The 13,033-nt window shown below is 40.5% G+C and overlaps 1 protein-coding gene across 1 annotated transcript in view; it reads left to right on the top strand.

Moving 5' to 3' along the window:
• The window catches only part of SND1 (staphylococcal nuclease and tudor domain containing 1), a 219,741-nt gene that overhangs the window by 40,860 nt on the left and 165,848 nt on the right, over positions 1–13,033 (top strand). Inside the window, exons 8-10 of the mRNA XM_078859092.1 lie at positions 1,188–1,294; positions 9,078–9,168; positions 10,535–10,648. Of these exons, the coding sequence (XP_078715218.1) occupies positions 1,188–1,294; positions 9,078–9,168; positions 10,535–10,648 (312 nt within the window). The remainder of the gene's footprint in view (positions 1–1,187; positions 1,295–9,077; positions 9,169–10,534; positions 10,649–13,033) is intronic.

Below are 13,033 nucleotides of genomic sequence, written 5' to 3'. Positions count from 1 at the left end.
CATCGTGCCATTGCACGTGAAAACATTCCAAATAAATTGCTCTTGAGTGTAACCCCCCCCCCACCCTGTCCAAAGTGGGCGAAATCTATGTTAACTAATTGCCATAGGCATATTGGAAAATAACAATTAATTGAAGAGTAATTGCATTTTCCACTTCTGCTATGTGTAGTGCTTCCGCAGTGACTCATTTAAATGTAACTGCAATGATTTTGTTGGTTAATGTGTGTCGAAATGTACCAGTGCACAACAAAATTGCAGGACATGGTTATTTTAAGATATAAGCCAGTCTTTCGTCTCAGGTCCATCAATTTGGCTCCAGTTCATTAGAAGTTGCGGGAACAGCTGCATAAGATGATGGTCACTGCTAAATGATAGTTGTGTGTGTGTGTATTATTTTGTGGGGAGCTGTGGCTTGCTGCGCTGCAAACCCGGCAACCTGAGTTCGATTCCCGCTCGCGGCCAACACCAGTGATGATTATCTTAACCGGTCCTGGGCCTACGCTCGGTCGACTCAGCCTCAAATGAGTACCTGGTGTGGTGTGTAAACATCGCCACTAGTAGGGAGATGAAGGCGGCCGGGCGTGGTGCTGACCGGCCCACCTCCTCGTGTGCCGTGCCGGCCTTGCTAACTAACAACACTTGGCCCGGGAGTATGTTTAGGCTATTTGGGGGATCTATCTTCTTGGTTCTTTCGGTAAAGTCACGAAAGAACCAAGACGATGAATCCCTGCAGTCACGAAAGCTTTAAATCGATATTTGGGGGATCTTTGTTTTTTATATAATGTTGTTGGAAAGTTTAGTGTGTAACAACATGGCAAAGGCACAGGTGCAATGCGTACTCATTGCAGCGTGCTTTTAATGTTGTAGTAGTTCCCATAGACGCTGTCTTCCTCTACACTCGCGCTCATATTTATGAGCGCTTGCTCCGTGGGCCCCAAACAGTAGAGTCATATTATATTTCAAAAAATATATTTCACAGTTCATTTATTTTGAAATGTGATTGAGAAAGTGGTCATGCATACTCTAAAATGAATAAAATTTGATGTGGTCTCCACTTGTTTTTGTCCGTGCTCGCCAACCATTTTAATTCGGCGATCAGCGACGACGACGATGATGATGATACATAATTGTTATGTTTTACATTTTTTTTATATTTTGTGTGCTTTTTGATTTCCCTTCTCATTTAGAATGGGAATATCACAGAGCTCCTCCTCAAGGAAGGCTTTGCACGCTGTGTTGACTGGTCGATGGGCATCTACACACAAGGCCCAGACAAGCTTCGAGCTGCTGAGCGGTATGATCAACACTCTACAGTGCATCGACACAACACACCGATCTGTATGAAGCCGTTACTAAGCTTACGGTCTTGTTTTATTTTCTCACGGAGCCCCTGATAGCAGCAATGCACACGACCCTGTGCATTGCCTTGCCTCGTCTTATTTTCTTTCTTTGTGTGATATATTACTTTGCACATATGTAATTTTAAAAAAGCGCCATTTCCTTGAAATATTGCCGGATTGTAATGAGTTGTGTGGACCTGCTACAACAAACATGGCTACATTGTACGTTTTATTATGGGAACAGTATATTTTTTGAAGAGTCAAGATTAGAAATGGGAGGTTTTGGAATTTGGTTTAATTTGTTTAGCTATCGATGGGATTTTTGTTTTGAAAATTAATAATTGTAAGGAGGTCACGAGCACACAGAGACCTAAAGCAAGAAAATGACATCTGGTAAACCTGCGACAGTCATGTCTGCATTAAACAAAGAATACACATGGCCCATGTAAATAGAAATGCAGTCGTGTTCTATGGTGGATTGTTCCCTTCTCAAACAACCTCGATTGTGCTTTCCATTATTTCCACCGAAGCATGGTAAAACAAAAAAAAAATGTCAAGGCACCTGAGATAAATATTATATCATGTTGAGTGATGTCATGTGTTGATTCTTCAGGCACTGAACATAATTCATTTCCAGTCAGGTGCTGTGTTAATTTAAACACATAATATAGTAAATGTAAAACCCTTCGCTTTTCTTTTTGAAAATGCATTTCTTTAGAACTGCTTTTTGTGTGTAGTTTGTCGACCTTCGCCCACACCTCCCATTAGCACGGTTGGCTACGTACGGTGCAAAAGAAGTTCACCATACATATGCACATTTATGGATGCTGGCTCTGCACAATACATGTTAGTCATGACGGGTTGTTTGGCCATATGTCACCACACTGATCACTGTGAGTTGTTGAAAGGTGGGGTGCCCACAACCGTTTGAGGTATTGCTCGACGCTGACATTAGCCATGGCCAGGAACAAGAGCTCCGGTTGAATGTACGTTGAACTTCTTTCGCACCGTACGTAGCCAACCATGCTAATCGGAGGTGCGGGGGAAGGACCACAAACTGGACACAGAAAAGGCAGTTGTAAAGAAATTAGTTTTCAATCTAGTTGTAAAAGTGCACAGCTCTGGTGGCTTTCTAATATCGGAAGGAAGAGCGCTCCAGATGGCCGCAGAAGCGCACCTGAAAGCGTACGACGCATTGACCGTCTTTGTTGGATAGCTACCTAAAAGCCGCTGCGAGGATGACCAGAGTTCGTGTGATGGTTTATGCTCCTTGACGAGATCAGCAAGGTTTTGTGGTTCATTTGTTGCAAGCACTTTGTGTGTAATGAGTGCGACCTTAAAGGTTGCCGAGTGCATATCCACATTGCACCCATCCAGTCTGGCAGCGCTCCGTGCACCATATGTTGTTTTATCGCTTGATTCTATTAAGAGTTTTTTGTTCGTAAATGTCGACAATGTTGCGAATGTGAAATTAGAAATTAACGCTTTTGTTTTGTGATCTTGAGATTGCAAAATGGTAATTGTGTTGCACCCAGCTGCGTAACGATTCGGCAGTGCTTTTTAGAAAACACCTTTGACAGATGTTAATTATTCTTTTTTACATTTGAACAATTTTTCCCCTATTGGCTAACATTTGGAGTATTACCTCAAATGTTTCACAATGCTTCTGCCATTGGAACAGATGCACAATGCATTCATAAGCATTGTTGTTAATTTTAAACAGTGCACACCGAAAGTCACCTAACAATATGTTCCTTCGGAAACAGTAAAGTTTTCACATACGTAGTGTTTAGAATATATTCGAGGTTATTATTGGTTAAATGTAATTTTATTGATAATATTTCATCTTTGGGTGGAGGGCAATGGCGTGGCCGTTCAGTGTGCTGAACTATCAATCCGCTGACTTGAGTTCTATTCCCGAGCGTGGCTCACGTAAGCGGTGGAGCGCGATAATTTAAGACCGGGAGCCAGAGCAGAGCCTTACCATTCTGGCGAATTGCCCGATGATGCTGGATGCAATTACCAGCGAAACGTCGTACTCAAAATTGTAAAGGTTGTGGTTTCACGCTTCAACACACCGGTGGGCTAAAGCAGTGATCTATTTGTCCTTTGTCAACATGACACTTTTTTACTGATTGGCCATGTCGGGTGGTGGAGGGTTACGACACATTTATAAATAACGCGATCTAAACCCAAAAACGTTGATTATGAATAATATTGTTCGCGAAAGCCTACGTGTTAAACCGAATTTAAACCGGTCCTGTGCCTCCGGCTTCTCAACCGCCACTGTGTAGCGTGGCGAAGTATGGTCAAGCACAGCCCCCTGCTGCTTGACCTCGTTCACAGGCTTCCATCCAGCAGTGGATGGACAAAGGTGGCCTGTCATTTGTTTAAAGGGTTGGGTTATTTTGTTTACTTAAAGCGCTGTGAGGCCCTATGTTAATGGTGCTGAATAATATCGAGTTTCAGTTAGCCAGTTATTATTTTGTAAAATATTAATTTGTTGTTTTAATTCCATATAGTGAATGATATTTTTCGTATATTGTGGATGGACATTGTTTGTCTTCATACGTGTGTGGAATATTTATTGTTGAAGAGTGTTCAATTCCACTGCTTTGTAAAAAAAAATCATGGTTATTCGCAACGAGTTGCTGGACCGTTTTTTTGCCAACCTGAACAAAAACCTTGATATATATTTTTAGCTATTGTGCAGAAACTGATGAAAAAGTAAAATTCTACTGCTGGAGCATCAATACAAACTTGATAGTAATCGGATGGTAATGATTGTTGCATGGTAACTGGCCTATTACTTTCTGCAAGAGGTAATTTTATCTCCAATGGGAGGAATAATAGCCACGTGTCTACAAAATGAACGTTTTCACTTGCACATTCCTTAATTTAGGATTCTGACTTTGGTCATGGGAGCGGTAGACTTGCACCACCGAATGAGGAATCGGTAATAGAGGTTTCCCCAATTAGATGCTTTAGAAATATACATCCAATGTGTGTGTTTTATTTTTATTTTCCAAAGCAATCTTCTTTTTGTTAAACATACAAATGCACAGCGCACTCCCAAGGGCACAACTGGAGAAATATGCACACAAACACAAAAAACATACGTTTAGACAAATTGTGTCGTCAGTGTACATGTGAGATGAGAACGGAGGTGACGAGCACACAAGTGGGTGATGTTTGGTAGACAAAGGGGAGCCAGCTCCATTGCAAAATGTATGAAGAAGATGGAGCAAGTTAATAAAATAATATTATCTTAAGGCTGTCCAATTAACTAATTTAATCTTTCATCACATTTAGGTATTCAATTTTAGCTGTGTTTATATTTTCAGCAAAGGTAGAACAAAGGTAGAAAAAAAAACAGAACCAGGATCGCTGAATTTGGTAGAGATGAGTAGGGAAAAACAAGCAACTTAATGTGAGGCTCACTTGAAAAGCGTCAACGTTGTGTGCTTGTCTCAGAAAACTGAACTCGTGTTGTGCCTGAGCGGTAATTGCAGTGTTAAATAACAACGCTCTTAGTTCCCTTGAAAAAATATGTTATCAAAACCCTTTGTTGGCCCTCATTTCAGAGCCATTTCTCAACTTTTTAAATTGTTACATTATAATTTTTTATTCCAATATACTCTTAGCGCTGTTAACATTTTGTGTGTAATATTGCATTAAATGTTCTGTTTACTTGAATCAGTTATTTATGTCATTCTATTTTACCGCTTCTTTATAGGTGATTTTCATTTCTCTTATGTTGGTAATGCATGTTTTCTATCAAATTGACTTGTTAATATATCATTTAAATGGGCACTACATTTCTAAATGTAAAATTGTGCGTCACTTTTGTCATATTGTTTTGCTGTTTGAATGCACTTGTATTAAATTGAACACATTTATCAGTAACATATGTAAGAGGCTGATTCAGGCAATCTTCATAGAAGGGTCATTGCCAAAACCATTCCCTATTATATATTTTGTGTGTTTTTTTCCCTTTTAGGAACAATGTTATTGACAGATGTATTGTTGGTTATTTGTGCGTTTGCACCATCGTCAAATGCAAGAAGTGCGAGAAAAAAGTGGTTGTATTAAATGTGTTATATTTAACATTTTATTGACCCGGGTTTTTTTTTCCTCTTGAGAAAGTAACGTTCGGGTCTTAATTGGCTCTCACCTTATTATACATAAAGGTCCTCTGTCCAAACAAAAAATAAAAACGCTTACAATTTAAGGATTGAAATGTTATAAATAGTGTCATGTTCAGTTTCTCTTGCTTGCAAAGTCGGATTTCTTTCCACATTGGTCACTTTTTTGGGAAATTTTATTTACAAGAAAACTACTTTATTTTAGCTTGTTTTAGAATTATTGTAAAATAATGTGTATTGATGTTTCATCACTGTTATTAAATCCAAATACAAAGTGTTCACATATTTTAGATGCATCTAGTAATTAAATGGCAGAAGCGATATTGAAGAAATAATTGCCAGTGCATGTTTTAACTGCTGACAATAATGTTTTTTTCCACTTCCAAACATTAGCTTAAGCGGAGTTCATAGTTGTTGACGCAATCAGGCTTACACTTTCAGCTTCTTTTTTAGAACGAGATTTTCACTTTGAAATTGCATTTACATCTTGTAAAAAATTGTTTATTTCCACTTAAAATTAAGTCCGGATAGTTGTCAAAAAGCACATGTTTCAGCGTACTGCAATGGGCAATGCAATTTGTATATGCATAATAAAAGAGGCTAGCTATTATAAGTCGATTAGCCATTACAAAGGACTTAATTTTTTTTTCAGGCAGTGAGTGACATTGAGCATACACATGCGGTGGGTGAGAGTTCGCATACTCAGGCAGTGAGTGACGGCCGCATACCCAGGCAGTGAGTGACAGTCAACACACCCAGGCAGTGGGTGACAGCATACACATGCATTGAGTGACAGTCAGTGGGTGACAGTGTACACAGGTAGTGGCTGAATATTACAATTGATTGTGCATAAGAACGAGTTGAGGATTGCTCGGTAATGGGCTACCGAATAAACTGAACACACGAATTTGTACACGACCACTCAGGAAAACAACACTTCACTCGTGGCACACAATAATTGCACGCAAGTTGGGTGGTGTGAACTAAAATCTAAGCCATATCATGGATTTGAGAAGGCTGTTAATACAATTTATTTTTTATTTAGCGGATTTATAACCCTTATTGGACGCGTATTGTGTTCTAAATTTGACATTTTCACGGACATGTCTACAAAGCGGCTTTCAGCACTTTACACTCCTTGTTTTTAAGGTGTTGCATTTCATCAAATTGGATTTAGACTTTACACTTTGCAGTGATGATATGCCATAAACAACAGCTCCTAATACCGAATGCTCCGGTTGGTTGGGCAGTATTAATATTAACTAATTGGATACAAATATTAAGTATAATTACTTAGTTACATAGAAATATTCAAAAGATAATTACGAGCAATGTTTATAATCTGTGGATAATATACATCATCAAGTAATAGCGGTTCTTGCTGAATTTTGCCACTGAATATCGTTAAATCAAAGCAGCGGAAATTCCACATTTCCTAAAAACATTCCTTTGTTCTGGTTTGCGCGTTATCCTAAAGCGATATTTAAAATGTTGACGTATTTTGTGCGGTTTCCTTTGTACACAATCGAGTACTCAACACCAAGTGTATGCTTTGAAAGCTGGGTAATCTGGCATAGATTTCATGCCAGCTTGTTTATGATGCCGACATCGACAGATGTATTTAGCAAATTAAACCGCATACCATTTCTTGTTTTCCACTTTCCCAAGACCTCAACTTTAATCCACCCTTTGCAATGAATGTAATTTTACATGTATTTCTCAGTAAAATATTAATTATTTAAATGACTCCGACCACTATTCCAAGGCAAAGTTATGGAACTGTATGATTACGTCTTCAAAGTTTTCTTTAGAACATGACTTTGCTCAGTAGGCCTTCATCTGTCCTGATTACATCTTCCTCACAAGAAAGCAATATTCTCTGCTCGACAGATGCCAGTGTTGGATATACAGTCACATGAGAGCTCACACCATTCCCTTCCTTGCAATTTCTTTTTTGGTGAACGTTATGACTCCAGACACCAGGCTGCTATAAGATACTATAGCATGTCAACATTTAATGTTTATGGTCTCATTCTGGTATCTTTCTTTTATCTTCTGCCTCTTGAAGCACCTTTCGTCCTTGCCGATAGACATGGCAGCAGTTTCCAAGCCCTCTCTGCCCGTTAAAGTAGACAACGCTTGTTAAAAGTATTTCTTTCTCCTTATGAAACTAACGTAAAACAATCATAATTGACGTAAAAATATGCACCTCGGTAAAATAATTTGAGCACCATCAGCTGTAATTCATCCACTGATAGATGAACACCTACCAGAGTAATTGTCGTCTCTCACGGTCTCGCATTGCAACAATCCAATTTAGCTCCCGTACTTGAGATGTTCTCGTTGCTCCATCTCCATGGTGGTTATTCCCACGTTCCCTTCTTTGACTGCCACTTTGTAATTTCTCTTGACTACTGGCCATCATCCCTTTTAGTGGCATGTCCTGCCCAAGCCCACTTATATTTCTTAACAATCGGCACGATGTGTTCCTCTTTCTTGTGTCTCATTGTAATTCCAACCGTGTAACTCTTCATGCACCGTTGCATACTTTACAGCGTTTGTTGCATTTTTACTCCCATGTCCATGATTCTGATCCATATGTCATAGCGAGTCATTTTCACCGAATATTAAACGGTTGTTCTTTCACCACATTGGTGGAATCATTTGATTTCAAATATTGTTTTATGTCTTGCCTTAATTATAACATTCCGTTTCAGTTATTGATCTGCATTACAAACAGCTGAAGGATTGAAATGCCTCACTTTTAATGAATACGTGGAAATAACTTTCCTTATGAAGCCAAAAGTAAGCTTAATAGTTTTTCAGCAATAGACACATTTTTAAGTTATTAATTTTCCAATGTGACAATGTTGGACACGCTTTGGCGATGGTTGCTATGAGTTTTTGAAGCAGACATTTCACATGCGAAGCTGTGACCATGTGTCTTGGGTCGCAGCTTCATCATCTGCCTGTTGTCTTCAGTCTAGCACAAGGAGACGCTAATGTTTCGTGGTGTATAAAACGGAATTTGGGAGGTACTCAAAGGTTCAATTTTATTTTAGACAAATGTACTGAATTTCATATCACTTTTGTAAGCTGTATAATGAAGTTTATCGCAGCCTGAGAGTTGCTTTAAAATTTAAATATTTTTTAGTACACACAATAAAGATACTTCATGATTTTACATTCTGAACTTAACATTTTTCAAATTTTTTAATTTTTGGTTCAACATTCTTATTTTTCCACCTAAGCGTTTTTGGATCTATAATTCACGTGTAGGGTCTTTATTTGCTGAGTTCTGTAGTTTTTTTTCTTCACACAGTTTCTTGTCTTTTTTTGGTTGCATTTGTCCTTGTGACATTTTGAAAAAAAAAAGTGAAAAAAAGAATCCTACCGTTTCTTTGATTCCATGTTGTCCTGTCAGTGCCGATAATTTTTTCCTGTCACTCACAATCTCTTTGCATCGCCGCGCTCTCCCTACCCGTCCGTGCGTTAGGTGGCTGTCCACTTGTTTTAGCCCCTGCCCTCCAGAGTGTTTTTTGTTGCACGTCTCACCCTTATTGCCCCTGCCCGTGTGCATGTGTCTGCCCAGAATTGCCAAGGAACAGAAGCGTCGCATCTGGAAGGATTACGTGGCACCAACGGCCAATTTGGACTCCAAGGACAAGCAGTTTACGGCCAAGGTGCGGACGCGCCAATCGCTGTTGTGGTTAGCAGCTGGGTTAATCGATGAAAGCAATGCCTGCTGAATGTTCAGCCTGGTGACATCCAATCATAAAAAAGTGACTCTGATAATTGAATTTTTACAGTGCCCAAAAGCAGGTGCATGTGAAAAATGGGTGCACAAAATAGTTCTTGAAAATTTAAGAGCATTTTCATATTGTTATTGTAAAAGCGGCATGCTTGTTAATTTAATGCCCGCCAAGTTATACAATTTCCTTGTGTGTTGCCTTTTGTTAATTCTCTTGATTGTTCAGTAGTTGTTAAAACACATTGGGGTGCAATATTAATTTGAATAGTGAAAGAGTGCAAAAATGAAATTTAAACCTCAACATATAGTTTACCTTTACAGTGGAGGATGTCCTTGGCTGGGTACATATTGAATGGACAAAAATTTCAGCCCCCGAAAAAAGTGGGTATTCTATCAAATCGGCAGTGGCAGGTTTGCCACAGCAATCTATCATTGTGACGCTTCAGCTCCACTGTGGCAAGTATAAATGAATGAGACTGCACCATGTCAACTTAACTTAATTTGACTATGCAGACCAATGTTCTTAAATTACCCAATCTTATTTATTTACCTAAATGCATTCACGAGACACTGTCTTGACTAGTTGAAGTTGCATTTTAAGCCAGTTTCACAGCCAACTACATTTTCCAAAAAGTGTTACCACTCTGCTCTGTGAGAATTTAAATACATATTTTGGTGTTAAAACAAGTTACACGTTTTAACAATTGTTAACTGTTCTTTTGCCATTTAACGAGTGGAAATGATTATCAGCAAGTATACGTTCCAGTGAATTATCGATGCAACTAATTGAATTGTGAACTTAGGTTATTAATTTATAACACCGATGCATGTGCCAGTTCAGCCTGATACTGTTTGCTGCTAAGGCACACGCTTAGAGTAAAGATTTTCAACATAGCTTTCGAATTGCATTTTAAAATTAAAGAATATGCTTTGGCTTGATACTTTCTATCTCGTAAATGTAATGACTCCTACTAATGTAGCGTTATTTAATGCGGGGAGATTATCACGTGGTGCTTCAGGATGAGCCAAAATGCAAGTTGCTTTAGCTGCATTAAAGTATAATTTTAAAAAGTGTGATTAACACCTCTTGTATACAGTTCCTTTTCTTTGGCATACGGATTGCATTTTATTCTGATAAATGGTTCTCAGGAGGGCCCCTATTCTGTAGTTGCCTGCTGTGGATGGTGGCGTGCTTTATTGTGCTTGCGTGGTGCATCCTGGTGCATGTATTGTGATGCCATGAAACCGAAACAATCGCTAACTGATGTACCCCAACGCTATTTTGGCTTTTTGTGCAGGTGGTGCAAATCCTAAATGCGGATGCCATTGTGGTGAAGACCAATGCGGCAGAGTTCAAGACGATCCACCTCTCGAGCATTCGTCCGCCCAGGATGGAGGAAGGAGGAGGGCAGGTGAGGAGGCCCTGCGTGAGATGGGTGTTAGAAGCATTTTGACCCGCAACTGCAGTTGGCCCTTGACACAGCCCCTGCCATGCGATTTGAAATGGACTCTGATCTTTGCTACTGAGATAATATGACACGTGTGAAAGTACCTTCTTGTTTGACCATTAGATTTCACTTGGAAGTAAATACGGTCAATGAAATGTTTCAAAAAGCATATACATACGCACATACGCATGTGCATCAAGTACGTTTATGTAAATATTTACAAATCCCCTGGAATCTTGTGTTTGTATAATGGTCATAACACTGATCCTACAATGTAGAGGCCACAAGTTATATATCCCAGTGCCCAGTCGAAGCAATCGGAAAATTCCTTTAATCTTCCTGATTCTTTTCACCCAACAGAAGTATAAATGCGTCCCCTACAGTCGATTGACATGTCAGGTGTGGTCAGGTAAATTATGGGTAACCCCACATTTCCAAAGATTTGTGGCTAGTGTGGAAGAGGAGGCCAAAATACACTTGGGGGTGGGGGGGGGGGGGGCTTTAGAACTTTCTCAAGAGGAGGTTCATCTGTCAGCAGTGGTGTGAGCAAGCAATAAGCAAGCAATTGCAGGGCTTGCTCCTACATATCTCCTTTTACAAATATTGTGCGCTGCTGGTGAGAGCGCTGTTCGCGAGCGCTCGTTTTGGTTTGGCATGGTGCATTGGGGGAGGGGCTGCCTTAGTTTCCGTGGTGTGGAAGTTGGCACACGGTACCAAAGGTACTCCGTTACAAAGTAAGCAGAGTCGATTTGGTAGAAGCCAATCCGAACGTAAACGCTCGGTGATCGCAGGACAGTGGCACTCGGCACAGCGGGCTACTCCCGCACACCGTCCGTCACGCGCGCGCATGAACCCAGCACTCACCAGACATCCCGCATCTTTGCAGTGTCTGGACAGCTTTGCTTGTGTGTGTGTGCACTTTCAAAAATGGGGAATATTCTTTGGAGCAAGAAAGTGCTGTTACGCGCAGATTCCGTTATCTATCATGATGAACTCTTCAGCTGCTCGTGCGGGGGCATCGGTGTGTGTGGTGATAGTGATGTGGCGTGATGAGGTATGAGACACCGCTGGGTAAAGCATGGTTTGTTTGGGTTTAGTACATTATCCTGTTATATATCTACTGTGCGGAAGCAGTGCATGCATTGCACTGTGAGGCCTGTCAACCTGAGTTTGTATTCTGCTCACGGCTAATGTACCATACTTTACCATTTGGTCAGTGCGGTTTAAGTAGAGATGCGGGGGCTCAGAAGTATGGCACAAAAATGCATTTTACAGTCAGAACGTTGCTCTTGCAGCCCTATGGAAACATGTTTGTGCATGGTGGTCATCCAAGTAAATACTAACCAGGCTGAAACGTGCTTTCATTTTTGAGATCTGATGAGATCGGTGATTTGGTCATATCCTTAATGAATGTGTCAGTCTGGTACATTGTCTCCAGTCGTAAGTAATTTGTGTGGCAAATGGGGCACAGCACAGTGCGAATTATTTATGGACGTGTATTTTTATTGTTGTTTTAAACACTTATTCATAATTGTAGCCTGATTTTATAAAAATGTGCAAAAGGGATTTCGGTTGAGTTTGCGTTAAACTAGCTGCACGCTTGTCCTTCGGATGTGACTCTCCATCCGTACTTCCCTCCCACGCATCCCCCCAACTCCCCCCCCAACCCGCACTTCCCCTCGCTGCCCCCCCACCACACCCCCCTCCCCCCCAACTCGCATTAGCCACTGCAGGGAAATCAAAGTTAGGACGTTGGGTTCATAGCACAGTGTACTGACCACTGAACCAGTGATTTAACCCCCCCCCCCGCGCCCCCCCTTCCCCCACATCAGTTCTTTGCCCCCCAAATTGGTGATCCAGGTACAAACTAATCTTCTTTGGCACGACTGACTAATGACTTGTAAAGGGGCCACTGCTGACTCGAGGTGTCATGCCCTGATGGCTTGAGGCTTTTGTAAAGTTAACCACGTCACAAAGCAGTGTCATATGTTTCGTAGTGGACAATCCATTGGAATTTAAGCCACTTGGAGCCATCTAGGTGCAAAACAGTTAAAATTAAAAAATTCTGAGTAATATAATGCATTTTTACCCCATTGTTGCCACTGCAGCTTCACTGAAGCCTTTTGAAGCCTTTTTGGCATCAACCGCTTCACGTTTTCCACCGTCACGGTTCCGCATGACTTTAGTGCAAATGCTCGGGGCACCCGACTTGCTGAATTACGGCATTAAATTCGGCAAATCATCAGGTGTTCCGCTAACGATGAAAGAAAATTGTTTTTTTTTGTATGGCTGCATTGTACAGAGCTGAATAAGAGGCATTAACTGATTTTATGTTCACTCATGTTGATG

This window comes from Lampetra fluviatilis, chromosome 8, assembly GCF_964198595.1.
Source record: "Lampetra fluviatilis chromosome 8, kcLamFluv1.1, whole genome shotgun sequence".
Lineage (NCBI taxonomy): Eukaryota > Metazoa > Chordata > Hyperoartia > Petromyzontiformes > Petromyzontidae > Lampetra > Lampetra fluviatilis.
This window is presented reverse-complemented; position numbering and strand designations above follow the sequence as displayed.